The sequence below is a fragment of the Protobothrops mucrosquamatus genome, unplaced genomic scaffold (genome assembly GCF_001527695.2).
Source record: "Protobothrops mucrosquamatus isolate PMUCROS unplaced genomic scaffold, P.Mucros_1.0 scaffold374, whole genome shotgun sequence".
Lineage (NCBI taxonomy): Eukaryota > Metazoa > Chordata > Lepidosauria > Squamata > Viperidae > Protobothrops > Protobothrops mucrosquamatus.
The window spans coordinates 412,070-425,256 of record NW_015386706.1 but is presented as its reverse complement, the minus strand read 5'-3'; the positions used below and the strand labels follow the sequence as shown (position 1 = coordinate 425,256).

At 56.5% G+C, this 13,187-nt stretch overlaps 1 protein-coding gene across 1 annotated transcript; it reads right to left on the bottom strand.

Moving 5' to 3' along the window:
• Window positions 1–987: 987 nt before the first annotated feature.
• GRK3 (G protein-coupled receptor kinase 3) lies at window positions 988–11,208 on the bottom strand. The gene is made up of 20 exons (XM_029284109.1): window positions 11,139–11,208; window positions 9,084–9,157; window positions 8,466–8,567; window positions 8,105–8,179; window positions 7,729–7,790; window positions 7,017–7,068; window positions 6,633–6,724; window positions 6,038–6,137; window positions 5,599–5,677; window positions 5,214–5,344; window positions 4,670–4,764; window positions 4,338–4,445; window positions 4,102–4,168; window positions 3,602–3,702; window positions 2,934–3,000; window positions 2,603–2,698; window positions 2,152–2,314; window positions 1,683–1,819; window positions 1,473–1,586; window positions 988–1,149 (listed from the first exon to the last, which is right to left on the bottom strand). The coding sequence occupies exons 1-20, from the start codon at window positions 11,200–11,202 to the stop codon at window positions 988–990; spliced, it is 1,941 nt and encodes a 646-aa protein (XP_029139942.1). The 5' UTR covers window positions 11,203–11,208.
• Between the last annotated feature and the right edge of the window lie 1,979 nt (window positions 11,209–13,187).

The following is a 13,187-nucleotide window of genomic DNA, read 5'->3' as shown; positions in this document are numbered from 1 at the left end:
TTCAGACCACCGGAATTGGCACGAAACAAAAACCAGGTTTCAGAGCCAGGAGCCAGCGATTCACAGCTACCCGCCACACCCTGCTGAAGAGGGTTCCAAGTTTGTCTTCCCAAGGGGAGAAAGGCTTCTCGGGGCGCAGTCTTGCAGACCCTACAGACTGCCAACGCAAGCTGCGGTGCACCCCGTCCTTAGCAGACCCAGGCTCCCAAGAGCAAACTGCGAGGGACGGAAACACCAGGGGGAGCGATCCTGAAACCGCAAGAGTTGAGCCAGGCCTCCTGGCTGCCTGCAGGCTAATTCTAGCGTTCACATGCTCCACGTTTAGTTACTGGATTTGTTTAAAGTGTTTTTTAAAAGTGCCACTAAAAGGAAAGTCACAAAAGCATTCGCCATGTGGCTCTCCCCAGCAACTCATGTGTGAGAAGAGGAAGACAGACAGACAGACACACACACACACAAGCGCACAATCACCATGTTTCCCCAGCCAAGCTTCTACTTGCACCAGTCCAGGCCAAGGTCAACGGAGCAGAGCCCACAGCAGACGCTGGCAGGACGGGCTGGGCAGCTGGTGAGGGAGACGGAACCAGAGTCCAGAGACACTTTTGCTGAAAAGAAGCAGCAGCAGCAGCAGCAACAGCACAACACTGGAAGCCACACAAAACATGTCTTCAGTTGGTCCGTGTGTGTGAAGGGCCCCAGTGAGGCCCAGAGGTCCCTTCGGACGGGTGGACGCAGCCAGGGAACCCCCACTGAGCCCCAAAGGTCCAAAGTGCCATCCCTGAAGCAGGCAGGAGCCCTCTCCGATGCCAGGGCCGGACGGCTGGGCTCCTCCAGGCTGGGCATCTCCCTCGGTCCGTGTGGCCTGGCAGAGCCCCTGCCCCTTGCACCTCTCCCTGCCTGGCCCCTGCCCAGACGCTGCCCTTCGCAGGACCCCACTCTGGAGCAGCAGGGGGGGGGGAAGGCAGCCGGCCTCCTCCCCACGAGCCATCACAGGCCGTTGCTGTTCCTATGGCTCAGGGGGGGCTTGGTGAGCTCCACCCCCGCAGAACGGGACTTGTTCAGGAACTTGGGCGCCCTTCGCAGCAGCTTCTGGGCCTCCGTGAAGGCCTCCGTCAGCTCCTTCTTCCACTGCAGGGACTCCGGGTCGCTCTAGGAGGGAGCAAAGAAGGCTGCAGGACACACACCCACACCCCGGAGAGACCCTCGACGCCCAGCCCCCGGGAGGACGGGCCGCCCCGGGACAGAACGAACCCACCATCTCTGCCACACACAGCAGAGGATGCCGCCTCCGCCCCCAACAAACCCGGCATGCTCTTTGGCTAACCAGGATTGCAGACCAGGTGCGAGGGAGGAAAACGGTATCACTTTTTCAGCAGCTCAATCTGCTGGTGAGGTAGGAGCCCCACAGCCCCCCCCAACGAATAAACTCCCCCCGGGGATGAACAGCCCCCCCCACTCCCAACCCCGGTTACCTCGCATTGCAGGACGAACTGCTTCCCTCCTTTGATCCGGAGCAGGATGCACTTCCTGTCCTTGACCTGCGTCTCCTCCACCGAGAGGATCTGCTCCATCGTTAGCAGGTTTTGCTGAGGGGCGAAAGGAACCCAGAGGTTGCCCAGCCTGGGAGCAGCCAGAGCAGGGGCGGGGGGAGGGGGGGCAGGGAGGGGAGGGGGACCACTCACCCGGGACTCTCCTTCCCCTCGCCACTCCAGCCGGTTGGGGAAGAGGTAGAAGTAGCGCCTCTGCCACTGCGTCAGGAAGGGGTTCCCCAGCTTCAGCATGTAGCCGTGCATGATGCAGTCCTTCCCCAGAGCATAATCTGGGGGGGGGGAAGAGCCGCCATGAGTGGGGAAGGCAGAAGGGACCCGTCTGGACATCCCTCACAGCTGGCATGGCCGGCTTCTGGAGCAAAGCAGGAGGGGGGCTGGGCTGGGGTGCCCCTGAGTTGAAGGGGGGGCTGCCAGGCACTGTCTGGGCTGCCCGGTGGGAGAGCCACCGCCAAGGATGGGCACACACTTCTTAAGGAACGCACAGCTGGCAAAGAAGCCCAGCAGTTACAGTTGTGCCCTTCCTGGGCAGGGGGCAGCTCAGTGGCCCACCCTGCCAACGGAGGGCGGCAGCACCCGGGTCCTTGGGGTAGCTGAGGGGTACCTTCCTCGTGGCCCAGCTGCTTGTTCTTTGCTCGCTTCCGCATCTCCACCTTGTCCGTGTCGGTGTTCACCGCCTCAAACACCGTTTCCGCCACTTCCTGCTGCCAACGCTCAGAAATCACCAGGGGAAAGTTCTTGTACAGCTCTTGGTCGCAGTCCAGCAGCTGGCGACAGGAAGGGAGAGGAGAGAAAGGATTCGCTTCCAAAACCATCCCCTGGTTTGCAAGCAACACACAGCTCGTCCGCAGCGCCTCGAGGAGCCAACCAGCACACTAGTCCTCAGGAGACCCCCTGGCCTTAAACAGCCTTCATTCCACCATGTCGTAAGGCTGAAGTAATACTGGATGCCCAGCGCCGTACCAGCCTTATCTTCTCCTGCCCCGATGTTTTATGAGACGCCCATCATCGGCCCCCAGATAGGGGGCCGCCTCCCCCAAAAGCCCCCCACTCACCTTAATGCCCTTTGTGTCCTCTTCATCGAAGGAGCCAATGTCAAAAGCATCCGCCGCATTGACTTCTCCCCTGGGGGGGATCAGGGGGGGCGAATACTGGCAAGGCAAGGAGAGCAGAGTTACAAACGGGCTCCCTGCAGAGATGAAAATCCTGGCTTTTGTTTATTTATTTATAAGGGCGGCATCAGAGGCTTCAACATAAACCAGGTCTTTGCAATCGGGTTCAAATTCAGCAATGAAGGACCAGCAGAGTGTTCATTCAGAATTTCTATAGCATCATTGTCTGTCAGGTAAAAGGCTCTGCGTGCTGAAGGATCACCGCTGGGCTCACCTTTTGCAGGTAAACGTGCTGCCAATCAATTCCTTGGAAGAAAGGGTGAGCCTTGGCCTCCTGGGCACTGTGGGATGAAGCACAAACACAAAGTGAGCTTCACAGCCCCAAAGCCGCGTGGCTGTCCCGTCTCCCACCCCGAGTGGCTCTGGATCCAGCCTCTCCTGGTGTATAAACATCTTCGAGGACCAATGCCAGGGACAGGAGCTCAGCCACTGCCCAATCAAAGCGCAGGGCCCCGCCATGCCAGCATCCACCTGACAGGGTAGGCAGGCAAGGCAGGCGGCTGTGAGAAGATCTGGGCTGGAATAAGCAACTTTGGTCCCCTAAAGAGCCCCACGCCGGCCGCTGGGACCTCCTTCCCCAGCCGAGCAGACTCAGCACAGCCAGAGGAGTTTGGCCCAGGAGAGGCTCGGGGGCCCAAACCAGGAGCCCCTTTGTTTTCTGGGCTCAGCCCTGGCTAAAAGGGAGGGGAGGGCTTCAGCTGCAGGTGGGCAGGGGATCTGCTGTCGATGGGGCTCTTCCCTCTCTGCAACTATTTGAACTGCTTGCATGGAAGAGCATCAGGAGTTTTGCAAAATAAACGCAGGGCTCTTTAGCCAATTAGATTAGGTAAACAACTGAACCCCCACAGCCCTCGTTCCTCCACTTTTCCAGTGGGGACTCACCCACCACCTTGGCAGCCGAGACGCTTCGTGATGTCCCGCTGGAGAAGCCCCTCCAGGAGAGTCTTGAGTTCAGGGGAAAAGGAATCCGGCAGCTCCACGTTCTGGGGAGGGGGGAGCAAAGGAGGGGCGCTCTGGGAGTTGGATCTGCCCCAGACGCAGGCTTACGATCTTCCAAGAGTACCCAGCGGATCCCCTGTGCCGGAGACCTAGGCTCCCCCAGAATGGAAGACCGGAGGGCCCTGCGAGGCTTCCAGGACAGAACTCCCCCCCCCCGCAGGAGAGCTGCAGCCGCAGTACATCCAGACTGGAGCCAGCGGCTTTAACTGCACCGTTAATTTCCTTCCAAGCCCCAGAATACAGTGCAATAAAATGCCTCTTGCGCTGCTGGTTCTTGCATTTTTGTTCATGTCTTTAAACCTGCTGGGCGCAGTCGATGAGGAAGGGCGCCTACTGAACGCAAAGAAACGGGGCCCGACCCGCCGCTCGGAAGCCCCACTTACTGCAGTGAGCGTCAGGCGGTCGATCGCGTGCTTGTCTTTGGTTTTGTGTTGTCTGAAAGGGCTGTGCCTGCCGGGAGGAGGAGGAGACACAGGCACAAGCCGAGACTCAGCAGGGCAGAGAGGGGGAAGGTTATTAGCCTCCTATATTAACGCCCAGCTGCTCATCTCCCGGTCTGTAAAGCCAGGTTACGTCCCTCAGCCCCCACCCCCACCCCACCCGAGGGGGCCGGACTCACCCTCGGAGAAGCTTGAACAGCATGCAGCCCAGGGAGAACCAGTCGGCCGTGCTGTCGTAGGCCGTTCCCTTCTGCAGCACCTCCGGAGCCATGTAGCCATGAGTTCCACTGGAAAAGGGATGCACACATGGGACAGGCCTGCAGAAGAGACCGAGGCCCCCAGGCGGGAGCAGCAAAGGGGGAGCCGCCTTCTTCCTTGAGCACGGGCCCCAGGCTCAGACTCTGCCATCGCCCACAGAAGGGATCCAGGGGGGGCTGCTGAGGGGGGCAGCCGGACTCAGAGCTCGGCTGACAGGCTTCCCCTGCAGAGCATGCCTCCTTTCTCTACTCACACGCTGGCATGGGGCTTCTTCTTGGAGAAATCACAAGCCAGGCCTAGGTCGGAGATCCTCACGTGGCCGTGTTCGTCCAGAAGGATGTTGGCCGGCTAGGGAGAAACCCAGAGGCACCTGTGGCTCTGCCAGGTGGAGCAGCCGGCCAAGGACGAGGGCAAACGCAGAGAAAGTCACGCCGGACGGGCCGAGAGTGGAGCTCAGCCTTCCTCTGAGCCCTTCGCCGAGACATCCCAAGGGGAGGGGAGGGGAGGGCAAGCAGACAGGCGCAAGGTCTCCGTAAAGCCCCAGAACCTTGCAGACTTTGCTACTGACCAGCGCTGGCCCGATAGAGAGTCCCCTCGGCCCACGGGGCCTGTTGCGCCCTTTGCAGAAACTGTGACGGCCGCCGCTTCCAGCACCATCCTGCCGCTTCCTTCCCACTTCCCCTTTGGGATGCCCGGGATGAGCCCTTTTCGGGGACATGACGCCAGCTACAGAGGGCATCCTGACAAAGCCCCCGCTGCCCTCCCCTGGAGCCTCCGGACCTCCTGGCAGGGGTTACCTTCAGGTCTCGGTAGACCACGGAGCGGCTGTGCATGTGTCCCAGCCCAAGGATGATCTCGGTGGCGTAGAAGCGCATCTCCTTCTCCGAAAAGACCCCGTGCTGGGAGAGGTGGTAGTGCAGGTCTCCACCTAAGGCCAAGAAGGTCCAACCTCAGCAGCAGCTCTCTGTGCGGAAAATCCCCGGGTTCAAGCTGCACCGTCTGGGCCCTGCGGGAGTCCTCAGGATGGCCTTTCCAGACCCCCACGGACAGCCCCTGCGGTGGCAGTCTCTGTGGCCTGGGCCTTCCACTCCACACGTGTCCAAGAGACACCCCCCCGGCCCCACTCCCTGCAGGCCAGCAGCAGACAGACACTCCCCCCCCCACACACACACACTCATTTACCATTCATCAAGTCCAGAATGAAGCACAGCTTGTCGGGCGTGTGGAAGGCGTACGTCATGCACACAATGAAAGGACAGTCCTGGGGGGGGAGGGGGGAGACCGAGATTGGCATGATGCAAAGAGGCCCTCCCAGGCATAATGGACACCACCCATCGTGAGAGAGGCCCTGAGCCGGGCAGGGAAGGAGAGGGGGCTGCCCAGTTCTAGACAAATTGACCAAACGGGGGGCCCAATGGTGGCATTCTTGCTCCGTGACCCCCCCAGGATTTCTGCAAGAGCCAAGTCCTGCGCCAGAGTTTCAGGCTGCTTCAAAAAGGCCACAACTTTCCCGCAAGAGGTCTTGGTAAATCCAGACAGGCCCCCGGTGGATCAGCCACCGTGGGGGAGACCTGCCCGTTTCCCCCTGCGCTGCAACCTGACCCGAGGACCACGCACTCACCCCAGTGCTGACGAGGGAGAGCATGATGCGTTCATTCAAGGCCAAGGTCTCCCCCTGCTTCATCTTGATCCTCTTCTTATCCAAGCATTTCATGGCGTACCTGAGAAGTTGCACAAAGAGGCTGAGGCCGCCCCAGGACACGAAAGGGCCAGGCTGCGTCCTCGCTTGCTCCCAGGTGCCTCCCAGGACTCGCTCCGCGATTTGCTGGTTTATGAATTAAAAGGATGAAAGCCAGGGATTTCTCAAGCAGGGCAATCGCGCTCTCCAATTCAGAGTTTGGCTGACTTGACCTGACCGGCGCTGTGCCCGAGTCCATGCGGGCAGCATCAGCGCAACAAGCTTTCCCACAGTTAAGCAATCCGTTGCCTTTTAACTTTTTCGGTGTAAAAACCGAGAAAACGTAGGGGCCACAGTTGAAGCGCGACTCAAACAAGAGGGGGAGATGTCCTTTCAAAGAGAAAATCTTCCTCCAACTTCTGGAGCATTGGGGGAATTAAACACATAAGGCAGTAACCCACCCCCACCCCAATTTTTAATGGCTTTGTCTGGGACAATTCATGTTTCTCTCATCATACACACAAGCCACGCAACTGACATTTTCCCTGTGTCCGCTTTACGGCAACCGTAGACTTCTCCAAAGCCGCCTCTCCCAATAATCCGATGGACACTGAACTCATTCATGGTCAGCTGCGGAGAGAAGAGGGCGACAACATAAGACTGTCCTCCCCCTAATCTTCTCAACTTCACAGGGACACATTTGGCAAAAGCTTTGCAAAGCACAATTGCATGCTGAACACTTACGGCCCAATACTGTGGGGTCATCCCAAACTAGCCCTCTGGCTAAAGAATATTTCTGGATCACATTGAGCCCCTCCGAGATGGACCTTGTTGAAACAACCCTCAGCGATGAATCTGCCCATTCCTGGCTTTATAAATGTGCATCCAGCAAAACACGCCTCGAAGATCAGAAAATACTTACGTGAATGTTCAGCTCTACATTTTTCCACTGGCAATATCTTGTAAACTTATCGCTGGAAATAAGAAAGAGGGGAAAAAGTTATAGTCCATGACCGCAGTAAAAACAAAACTTTCTCCTAAGATGAACTGGAAAAACAAAACAAAATCAAGTTTCTGATTTTAAAAAGGTCTCTTGATCAACTATTTTTTTCCTAATTGGGTGCCCTGGAATCAGAGTTGCTTATGGTGCTTCTCCTAAAAGGCAGGAGAGATTCCAGTAAAAATCGCGGCTGAAAGAATATCAAGCTTCCATATTTCCTAATCCCTTCAGTTTCTATTAGAAAAGCATTTTAAAAAGTGCTGAAATAACTTGTGAGGGGAAAAAAAACTGAACACTGCAATTCAGAGAACTCAATACTCTAGTTTTTAATTTAAAAAGAGTGTTTATTTCTGAAGTCTCTTTGTAGAAGCTCCCCCAATACGATGCAAAGGTTCCTGTTGTTCATTTTTGAAGGAAACATCTGGGAGTGCAAGTAGGCCCAAGGAGGGCACCCACATTGGAGAAGGTCCGCTGGGATTCCCACAGCCGAGCTACATCTTACACCCTCCCAGAACACCCAAGGCATCTCACCCCAGCGGCCATCTCCTCCTTCCTGAGCTCATCTTGCAGAGACCCCCAAGGGCCATCAGGTGGGGGGGGGCTGCAGAGAAGGAAGGTGCCATCCAAGCCCTACCTTTCCAGAAAGAGCTGGAAAATGCTTCCTCGCAAGCTGCCACAGATTTCTTCTAAGTAGGGCTACGGGGGAAAAAGCCAAGGATATTGCAATTATCCAAACCACCACTGGCTTCCATACCACAAACCCAAGAATAAAATCTACTTTCCCCAGTCAATCAGTTGGGGCTATGCCTGTACTGGCTGAGGATGATGGGCTTCGGAATTCAATACATTTTAAGGCTACCAAATTGCGAAACGCTGAACTAGACTCTGAGTCCATCTCTCTCCTGGAACGGAATCTTAACCATGCCTTGCTTTCTGCACAAGTGAGTCACTTTAGTCCATGGATTGATTAAAACTGTCGTTCCGCAAAGACAAACGAGTCTCACATTCACCTGGAAGAGGGTGATTGGGACCTGCTTCTTGGCCAGGCGGGTCTGCACGTGACTGACGGCTTGTTTTGAAAAGGGCTGTAGGGAAAGGACTCGTATTTATTCATTCAGGTATTTTGGGGACAGAAAACACTTGAGGACATTTGCAGCATGACTGGGGCGCCTCTCTTCACCCTTTCAGGCAGGAGAAGCACAAAAGGGGGGCTCTGAGACCCCCACCAATGAAGCCCCTTTGTTCAACGAAGCCCAAACCATGGGGTCCCAGCCACCCCAAGCCAAACAGAGGCCCCCTCAGGGACCAAGACCTCCAAGCTGGACCTCCCCCTGGGCCCAGCTGCGGTGGGATGGCCGTGTTCCTACGCACGTGGGAGCAGGACAGCAGCTCCTTCATTATGAAGGTGTCGTAGATTTGGCGGCTCCTGATGAGACGATCCTCCTCAGAGTCCAGCTTCTCATACTCTTTGATCTGCAAGACCCAACAGTGCGAAGGAAGGGCTGGTGAAGCCCAGGCTTTGCCCAAGGGTGGGTGGGGGGCGCTTCGGGTCCCTCTGGGAGGGCTGCAGATCCGGGAGTGAAAAGCCCGGGGTGGGCAAGGTGGAACAGATTTAGAAAACGAGTTCCAAGATTCGCTGAAATGCCCTTGAAGGGAAGGGGGGGGGAAGCCTTCCACAGAGAGCCTTTGCAGAACTCAACACCAGCCTACACAACTTCTGGAAAGCCATCCTGAGAAAGCAGCCGTTACCTGACACTGGGGTGAATCACTCCTCAAAACACACTTTGCCGTGTGACTCACAGAGCAGCAGATGAGTTTCCTGGAGTGCGGAGGCTCTGTCTCTCTCTCTCTCGCTGCTCCTGATCAGATTTACTCAGTGCCTAAATGCACCATCGTTCCACCGATTCCTTAAACGCACTAAGACCCTTTTCATCACTTTAAAAAAAACCTCCAGCTCTCCGGGAGAATCAGGAAAGTGCAGGGTCTCACCTCTTCATAAAACTTCAGCTGCGGAACGCCTTCCTCAATGTCGGTCTGGCAAAAGTCTCTGAACAAGAGGAATCCTAGGAGACAAACAGGTGGAAGAAGTAGAAGGCCTGATCCCAGGCAGGGCGCCTCATCACCCATCCGGGGGGGGGGGGCAGTTTTCATCTCCCGTGTCTGTCCCTCCAGGGAAGGGACTAAATGGCCAGAGAAGTCGGCCTTCTACAGCCAGGACAGGGGAAGAGCCGATTAATCAGCAGATGAGTCTCGATCTGAAAAGTGAGCGTCCTTTACCAAAACGCCAGGACTATTTTTAAACACATTTTATTTTCACATCTGCTTCCTTCACTTAGCAGCCGGGTTTCCTCTATGCTGTCTTTTTTTAGAAGGCCGCGTCTTCTGTCTCGTTATCCCAACAGCAAAGCAAGCACAGGAAGACTCAACCTTTGAAAACGGGGCAATGAGACCAGCAGGCGATCCCAGTCGGCTATGGATCTACCATGACCGCACGCGGTCTCCTAAATGGAGGGGCTCACCGGTCCCTGGCTGCCTACCAGCCCTTCGGGGGAGACCAGACAAGGGAACCAGCCTCCTGCGTGCTAGCGCCATGCAGCTCTTAAGGCGCTTCCCCTCTCCGTCTGCATGAGCAGCAGGGCGGGTCAAGCCCCAGAGGCCTTCTCGGACTGCGCTTCTACTCAGGACTCAAGAGGAGTCTGTCATCCGACTATTGTGCTGCCGGCGTCTCTTCCTCCTGTTCCTCAAAGTTATTCCTTCTGTCTAGCGCGGCCTTCAACATTGCCTAGCCGGAACCCACAAGTGGCGTTACCCAGTACAACCGACAAGGTAACAGCACAACGTATTCAGCAGCTGCTGCTTCAAGCTGAACAATAATCTCCCCCAGCCAAGCAAGCAGCAGCTACTTTTAAAAGATTTCACATTTTCAAAACATCCTTTTAAGAACCCCTCTCCTCTTACTGTAAGGAGAGGGGTGGATTTCAGTTAAGCACTTTCAGTCACTTTTCACCCTGTCTAACCACTGGTGTTTCTCCATCGCCCAAACAAGCAGCTGCCAAAACCTTGATAAGCATTTCGAAAGTCCAAACCAAGTTTTAAATAATTCTCATGTGAGTGATTCCCCTGATCGAAACAAGCATCTTTAGAGAACGTCTGCATAGAGGAAACCGCGGCAAGGGCCGCTTTCAAATCCGAGCCCCTGGTCCAAGCAGCTAATAAAGGTTTCATCTTTTCCAGGCGGCAGAGAAGACTTCCCACCATCAGCCTCAAGGTCCCGTCTCACTCTGAGGCCATGATTTCTTAAATCCCAATCTGTTCAACATTGGAGAAAGAATGAAATGGGGAAAATCTCCCCTTGTGAAGCGCCTGGAGCAATTGGCTGGATTACTCACAAAGCCTGCTCAGGGATTAGGCTTGGCAGGCATGAGACACTCCAGCTCAGCATCTGTCTGGCATTGTTTACACTTCTGAGGGCAACCCTTCCCGGGATTTCTACAAACTGAGCTGCTGGAGGCAAACCCCGACGGGAAGCAAGCACTAAGCCTGCACTGGCTGTCACCCACACACGCAGGCCTGCCGTGCAACGCGAACACCCAGAGTCGCACATCAAGCTCCCTCCAGAAAGCTTCAGCCGTTGCAAGCAAAATCCTGAAGGCGAGAAGCAGGCGAGGGTCCGGCTCTGCCACAGAGTTGCCTGTCTGGACGCCACCGTCCCGCTGGGCGAGCCCGTTGAAGGAGCTGCCATAGCTGGCCAAAGCAGAGTGCCCGAGCCAGAACACCGGGCAGCCGTTCCTGTGAGCTGCACGAGGGTCTGTGCATGTTGCTGGCAGGAGAGGGGGTTATCCGGCAAGGCCACGGCTCAGCCACCCCCTCCACACCAGCTCAGACATCTGCACACCGTCACAATCGCTCCTCTGAAGCGCTTGGAGGTACCGCTTGGTTTCTGGTCCCCAGTGATCCCAGCAAGGCAAAGTTATGGTTTCTCCCCAAACTCAGGATGGGCATTGCCCTGCGTGATCCTGCACCCCAATTCACCTCAAGACTTACCGATCTTCTGATTGAAGACCTTGTCGAAGGTCAGCTCTCCCCTCTCCTTCAAATACTTCTGCATCACGCTGCGGATGCTGAAAGGCAGAGAAGAAGAGATGGGTTAGTCCTGGCTATCTCTGAAAGATGGACGAACTCCTCAGGAGTTGTGTTAGTGGAACTCCGTTGGGCTAACAGGGCCGCACGACCCCCAAGCCCCTCCTGGATTCCCTCCTAGTTCTCACTAGGCCATCCCCCGGGAGTCTCCTTGTATGGAGTCACTTTGGGTGGTTGCAGGAGCTTCTGCAAAGGATCCTCTCCTGTCCCAATCCAATCAAGAGAACAAAATTCAGGACGTACAGAAAAAAGTCTAAAAATTATGCCGCAGAACAGACAACCCGGCCGCAGAAACAAACCACAGCCAGTTCAATGGGCACCAAATCTGCAAAGACGGCCGTGGTCTAAACTGGCATAGCCACTTTGCAACTCAAGCTACACGCAGAGCCCTGGGCCACATCCCGGCTCAGAGAGGCCTTTTCTGAAGTGCCTGGTGCCCTCCTGCAGAGCTGCCCCTCACAGCAGCCCCAGCTAGCCCGAGAGGCTTTCCCGGGTCCTTTCGCCCCCTCCTCTTCCTCAAGGGACATTCCGTAGCCTCATTCGGAGAGAAGAGCAGCAGGGGAGGGTGTCTTTGGAAACAGGGGGAGAAGCCGGAGAGGGAGACATTTTTCTCCTTTGTAGCTGGTGCTGAATTAGATTCCGGGTGAGCTCTGCTGCTCAAGCACAGCCATCGTGGCTCCCAACACACGGCATCAGGGATAGACACCCACCCCTTCCTCAGCTTGCTTCCCTCTAAGCCCCCCTTTACCAACACGTTGCATCAGGCAGGAGAAAATTAAGGCTGCATTCTCCCTCATTAAGCCTGCAAGAGCCAAGCAGAAGTGCCTCGTGCCCCAGACGTGCCCCAGGGGAGCCCTAAGTGGGCGCCTGACTCCACTCTTCCCTGGGCTGCACCTGGCCAGCCCGCCCCCCCTCCACCCCGCCCCCTCTCAGAAACGGTAAGGGAGCAAATGTAGAGCAGACATTTCAGCCCACAACCAACCATCCTGACCCCCAAGTCTTATGCAGGCAAGGGGCTCCTCCCCAGCACCCACTCTTGGGGCCCTCCCACCAGCGAGCATCAAGGAATGCCCGCTGTTCCTGCCACTGCTCTCACTGGCCAAACGACAGCCAGTCTGCCATCAGTCTGGATGCTCAGACCGCCAACTGCAGGGACAAAGCCCAGACGCTCAGCCGGAGCTCCCTGCAGGGGCCTTGCGGCCGGACGCCAGGCCCAGGCCCAGACCAACGGCCTCCAAATTTGCAACGATTTGGCCAGGAATGCAGGACGGATCTCTTAGCTGGGAATCCAGAGTCAGGACCTTTCCCCTGAGGACCAACAGGGGACAACCCCTAAGAACTGAGGGGGGGGGCAGCAACAGAGAGACCCCAAGGCCAGACCCCTAACCCAAGTTCACACACCTCCCAAGGACCTGTTGTTGGGTTTCAGCTGAACAGGCCGGGTTTGAAGCCAGCCTTTACTTATAAGCCATAAATTGTGGCTTGGTGTTGACACTCAGCCAACAGGGTCTTAGGGCCAGAGGTTGACTCCACCACTGGCAGTTGGCAGGGTCATTGGGGGATCCAGAGAGGCCTCCAAGCAGAGCGGCATGAGGGACTGCTGAGAGGGGTGGCCAGTCAGGGAGGGGACCACCCTGAATCTGGGGGGGGGGGTCACTCTAGTGTTTGCACATTCCCTGGAGTAGAAAAAGTTGGCCAGTAGACAAGTTTAGCCCCCCCCCCCCTGAAAAGATACGTCCACATCCACTCAGACACATTGAAAGGCACAGCCGAGCATTGGGAGCAGCAGCTGGTCTGGGGCTGCTCAGGCCAATTTTGGGGAGGGGGTGTGGGGCCACCTGGAGACCTGGCACCTGCCCCCCAGGGGAGCCCCCTGGATTTCAGCCCCTTCTGGGCGACTGGAGGATGGGGCGGTCCCAGGGTGAGGGGGCAGCTGCGGGGGGGGGCTGCCTC

Bases quoted from the DNA above. Each gene is read 5' to 3' on its own strand.
- GRK3 (XM_029284109.1), bottom strand. From the start codon at position 11,202: ATGCAGAAGTATTTGAAGGAGAGGGGAGAGCTGACCTTCGACAAGGTC. The intron at 4,765-5,213 runs GTAACCCCTGCC...GTTTCTCCCTAG, and splicing joins TGGTCTACCGAGACCTGAAG to CCGGCCAACATCCTTCTGGA. The intron at 3,001-3,601 runs GTGAGTCCCCAC...TTCATCCCACAG, and splicing joins CTCGGCTGCCAAGGTGGTGG to TGCCCAGGAGGCCAAGGCTC.